General features: G+C 41.5%; 1 protein-coding gene across 1 annotated transcript; it reads right to left on the bottom strand.

The window, feature by feature from the left end:
• Window positions 1–485: 485 nt before the first annotated feature.
• LOC129625456 (heterogeneous nuclear ribonucleoprotein A1-like) lies at window positions 486–2,256 on the bottom strand. The gene has a single exon (XM_055543865.1). It carries the CDS (start codon window positions 2,203–2,205, stop codon window positions 1,243–1,245), a length of 963 nt encoding a protein of 320 aa, XP_055399840.1. The 5' UTR covers window positions 2,206–2,256; the 3' UTR covers window positions 486–1,242.
• Between the last annotated feature and the right edge of the window lie 3,462 nt (window positions 2,257–5,718).

The following is a 5,718-nucleotide window of genomic DNA, read 5'->3' as shown; positions in this document are numbered from 1 at the left end:
CCTTTGTTGGCAAAGTAATATCTCTGCTTTTCAATATGCTATCTAGGTTGGTCATAACTTTCCTTCCAAGGGGTAAGCATCTTTTAATTTCATGGCTGCAGTCACCATCTGCAGTGATTTTGGAGCCCCAAAAAATAAAGTCAGCCACTGTTTCCACTGTTTCCCCATCTATTTCCCATGAAGTGATGGGACCAGATGCCATGATCTTTGTTTTCTGAATGTTGAGCTTTAAGCCAACTATTTCACTCTCCTCTTTCACTTTCATCAAGAGGCTTCCTCTTCACTTTCTGCCATAAGGGTGGAGTCATCTGCATATCTGAGGTTATTGATATTTCTCCCGGCAATCTTGATTCCAGCTTGTCTTTCTTCCAGCCCAGCGTTTCTCATGATGTACTCTGTATATAAGTTAAATAAGCAGGGTGACAATATATAGCCTTGATGTACTCCTTTTCCTATTTGGAACCAGTCTGTTGTTCCATGTCCAGTTCTTTTTTTTTTTTTTTTTTTTTTTTTCAAGAGGGTATTAAATCTTTTATTGATTACACATGATAATGGATGATACACAAGCTTCATTCCCATCTATAACTTTATCTGGTACCATAATTCAATTTAGATATATTGCATAGGATGTGCCAACAATCATTAATAACCCAAAAAAATAAAAAAACTCCATGACTTTGCATGGGTGACCCTTTTAATGGTGAACTCCAGGTCACAACACAGTAACTGTCAGTTCAACTACACCAAGGTTCTGAAGACAACAGCTTCTCCACCAAGCAGGTTGTAAATAAATTTCAAATGGAACCTGGCATCACCCTGAAGGAATTCTAACTTCACACTGTTGGGGTAGTTTACCAAAATGGCTTCAGAGTAGACTAACTTTACACAGCACATTAAAAAAAAAAAAAAAGACATTTATTCAGCGTCATGATCAGACTATTACATTTAGCAATCAACAGCATGGGTGCAAAAAAAAAAAATCTACATTAAAACCCTTTGTTGGAATGCTTTACACTTTCCACAGAACAGAAACTAAAATAACCTGTTATACAATTAGTCACAAGTACAGTCCTCGAGTTTTTTGCCCATACACATGAGTATTGTCTAAAACATGTCTTCTTTGTAGCAGCTAGGCCCTGCCACCACTGTGCTTGGCTGAGTTCACAAATCTGTTGTAACCTGTAGCTTCCCTGTCACTTCTCTGGCTCTCCTCTCCTGCTAAGCTTTGTTTCCTGGCAGTAATTAAAACCTTCTGCCACTGCCATAGCTACTGCTGCTGCTGGAGCCACCATAGCCACCTTGGTTTCGTGGTTTGGCAAAGTATTGGCCTCCACCACCATAGGGGCCAGAACTTCTGCCTCCAAAGTTTCCTCCTTTCATGGGTCCAAAATTTGAAGATTGATTGTTGTAATTGCCAAAATCATTGTAGCTTCCGCCACCTCCAAAATTGCTTCCGTCATTACCAAATCCATTATATCCATCCCCACTGCCACTATATCCGCCACCACCACGGCTGCCACCAAAGCCACCTCGACCACTGAAGTTTCCTCCACGACCAAAGTTGTCATTCCCACCAAAACCACCTCCTCGACCGCCACCAAAGTTCCCAGAACCACTTCGACCTCTCTGGCTGGATGAAGCACTGGCCATCTCTTGCTTAGACAGGGCTTTTCTCACTTCACAGTTGTGGCCATTCACAGTGTGGTATTTCTGAATGACAATCTTGTCTACGGAGTCATGGTCATCAAAGGTTACAAAAGCAAAGCCTCTCTTTTTGCCACTGCCTCGGTCAGTCATGATTTCAATTACTTCAATTTTCCCGTACTGTTCAAAATAATCTCTCAGGTGATGTTCTTCAGTGTCTTCTTTAATGCCACCAACAAAAATCTTTTTCACAGTTAAGTGGGCACCAGGTCTTTGAGAATCTTCTCTTGAGACGGCCCTCTTTGGTTCCACAACTCTTCCGTCCACCTTGTGTGGCCTTGCATTCATGGCCGCATCCACCTCCTCCACCGTGGCATATGTGACAAACCCGAAGCCTCTGGAGCGCTTGGTGTTTGGATCCCTCATTACCACACAGTCTGTGAGCGTTCCCCATTGCTCAAAATGGCTCCTCAGACTCTCATCGGTTGTTTCAAAGCTCAATCCTCCGATGAAGAGCTTCCGCAGCTGTTCGGGCTCTTTGGGAGACTCTGATTTAGACATGACGGCAGTGGAGGCGGGGAAGACTTCAATGATGCTTTCTCGGCGGCGTCCACGGGCAGAAAGCCCATGTCCAGTTCTAACTGTTGCTTCCTGACCTGCATATAGGTTTCTCAAGAGGCAGGTCAGGTGGTCTGGTAGTCCCATCTCATGAAGAATTTTCCACAGTTTATTGTGATCCACACAGTCAAAGGCTTTGGCATAGTCAATAAAGCAGAAATAGATATTTTTCTGGAACTCTCTTGCTTTTTCGATGATCCAGCAGATGTTGGCAATTTGACCTCTAGTTCCTCTGCCTTTTCTAAAACCTGCTTGAACATCTGGAAGTTCACGGTTCACGTATTGATGAAGCCTGGTTTGGAGAATTTTGAGTATTACTTTACTAGCTACTACTAGTAAAGTACTACTTTACTAGTGTGAGATGAGTGCAATTGTTTGAGCACTGATGAGTGCGGTAGTTTGAGCATTCTTTGGCACTGCCTTTCTTCGGGATTGGAATGAAAACTGACCTTTTCCAATCCTGTGGCCATTTCTTCTAAGGCAGGAATCCCTTAGAAGAAATAGAGTAGCCATTGTGGTCAACAAAAGAGTCCAAAATGCAGTACTTGGATGCAATCTCAAAAACGACAGAATGATCTCTGTTCGTTTCCAAGGCAAACCATTCAATATCACAGTAATCCAAGTCTATGCCCCAAACAGTAACGCTGAAGAAGCTGAAGTTGAACAGTTCTATGAAGACCTATAAGACCTTTTAGAAATAACACCCTCAAAAGATGTCCTTTTCATTATAGGGGACTGGAATGCAAAAGTATAGTCAAGAAACACCTGGAGTAACAGGCAAATTTGGCTTTGGAATACGGAATGAAGCAGGGCAAAGACTAATAGAGTTTTGCCAAGAAAATGCACTGGTCATAGCAAACACCTTCTTCCAACAACACAAGAGAAGACTCTACACCAGATGGACATCACCAGATGGTCAATACTGAAATCAGGTTGATTATATTCTTTGCAGCCAAAGATGGAGAAGCTCTATACAGTCAGCAAAAACAAGACTGGGAGCTGACTGTGGCTCAGATCATGAACTCCTCATTGCCAAATTCAGACTTAAATTGAAGAAAGTAGGGAAAACCACTAGACCATTCAGGTATGACCTAAATCAAATGCCTTATGATTATACAATGAAAGTGAGAAATAAATTTAAGGGACTAGATCTGATAGATAGAGTGCCTGATGAACTATGGACGGAGGTTCGTGACATTGTACAGGAGACAGGGATCAAGACCATCCCCATGGAAAAGAAATGCAAAAAAGCAAAATGGCTGTCTGGGGAGGCCTTACAAATAGCTGTGAAAAGAAGGGAACGAAAAGCAAAGGAGAAAAGGAAAGATGTAAGCATCTGAATGCAGAGTTTCAAAGAATAGCAAGAAGAGATAAGAAAGCCTTCCTCGGCGATCAATGCAAAGAAATAGAAGAAAACAACAGAATGGGAAAGACTAGAGATCTCTTCAGGAAAATTAGAGATACCAAGGAAACATTTCATGCAAAGATGGGCTCGATAAAGGACATAAATGGTATGGACCTACCAGAAGCAGAAGATATTAAGAAGAGATGGCAAGAATACACAGAAGAACTGTACAAAAAAGATCTTCACGACCAAGATAATCATGATGGTGTGATCACTCACCTAGAGCCAGACATCCTGGAATGTGAAGTCAAGTGGGCCTTAGAAAGCATCACTATGAACAAAGCTAAAGGAGGTGATGGAATTCCAGTTGAGCTATTCCAAATCCTGAAAGATGAAGCTGTGACGAGAAGCTGTACCTATGGCTTAAGAGAGAATTTATTACGTTATAACCTAACACTTTCTAGAAAGACCATGCATGGATCAACACCAATCATGCAGAATAAAAGTTATCTATACGTGTGTGTGTGCATGGACCATATATGTATTTATACACACACATACATGTTTATGTGTGTATATTACCACTAGCACCTCCTGGGAAGCCCTATAAATATATATATTTAAATATACTTTATATATAAAATTTGAAAATGTTTTATTCCATATCTTACATCTATTTTTTATCTTGTGATAAAGTATCAGCCATGAGGTCCCTATAGAAAGGAAACAAGAATGTGCATGTCCTTTGACCTTGAAGTCCAGTACAGACTAACTAGGACAGGATGGTTTTGGAGGAAGAGGAACAGTGTCCCTGCTCTTTGTTCATGGAGGTCACAGCACTGGAGCTGGAGTGGCCAGGTGCCTGGGTCACCCTTGGCCAACCTGCCTCTAGCTGCCAAGGTCCGTGGGATCAGAGTCCATCTCTGGCATGTGGTGCCGTTCCAGAGCTGCTACAGCTCACGGAGCCCCATGCTGACTGTGCTGACCCCTCACGACCTCTGTGAGCTCTTTCATTCTGTTGCTCCCTGAGGCTGGCTGGGAGCAGATGGTGTAGACAGGCCCTAGACATTGGGGGAAGAAGCTCTCTGTCCAAAATCATCCCCCTCACTGTGGCATGAAATACCCTTTGTATTAAAGACCAGCAAGTCAGTTACACTGAAGTATAGTTGACTTAAAATATTATATTAATTTCACATGTACAGCAGAGCGATTCAATGTTTTGTAGATTATACTCCCGTTAAAGCTATTATAAAATATTGACTATAATTCCTAATATATGATATCTTTATAGCTTATTTATTAGTAGTTTGTATCTCTTAATCCTGCACCCCTATCTTGTCCCTCCTCCCTTCCCTCTCCCCACTGGTAACCGCTGATTTGTTCTCTGTATCTGTGAGTCTGTTTCTGTTTTGTTATGTTCATTAATTTTTAAATTTTGTATATGTGATAACATATAATATTTGCCTTTCTCTATCTGACATATTTCACTAAGCCTAATACCCTTCAGGTTCATCTATGTTGTTGCAAATGGCAAAATGTTATCTTTTCTTATGGCTTAGTAATATTCCATTATGTGTGTGTTATCTTCTTTATTCATCTGTTGATGGAGACTTAGGTTGCTTGCATTTCTTGGCAATGAAAATTGGGTTTCATATATCTTTTTAAAATGTTGTTTTTTTGTTTATTTTGGATATATACCCAGGAGAGGAATTGCTGAATCATATGGTAGTTCTATTTTTAGGTTTTTGTTTTTTATAGTGACTGCATCAATTTACATTCCCACCAACAGTGCATACGTGTTCTCTTTTCTCCACACCCTTGTCAAAACTTGTCTGCCACTGCTGCTGCTGCTAAGTCACTTCAGTCGTGTCCGACTCTGTGCGACCCCATAGACGGCAGCCCACCAGGCTCCCCCATCCCTGGGATTCTCCAGGCAAGAACACTGGAGTGGGTTGCCATTTCCTTCTCCAATGCAGGAAAGTGAAAAGTGAACAAAACTTGTCATTTGTGGTGTTTTTGATGATAACCATTCTGAGAGGTCAGAGGTGATAATCTCTTTGTGGTCATTTCTAAAGGTGCTGGACAGGGAGGGGACAGTTTCTAGATAATCT

Source organism: Bubalus kerabau, chromosome 13 (genome assembly GCF_029407905.1).
Source record: "Bubalus kerabau isolate K-KA32 ecotype Philippines breed swamp buffalo chromosome 13, PCC_UOA_SB_1v2, whole genome shotgun sequence".
NCBI lineage: Eukaryota > Metazoa > Chordata > Mammalia > Artiodactyla > Bovidae > Bubalus > Bubalus kerabau.
Note: the sequence above shows the minus strand (reverse complement) of the source record. Positions and strands in the feature narration are given on the sequence as shown.

What these genes read in the sequence shown, in the direction of transcription:
- LOC129625456 (XM_055543865.1), bottom strand. Translation starts at nt 2,205, where the DNA reads ATGTCTAAATCAGAGTCTCCCAAAGAGCCCGAACAGCTGCGGAAGCTC.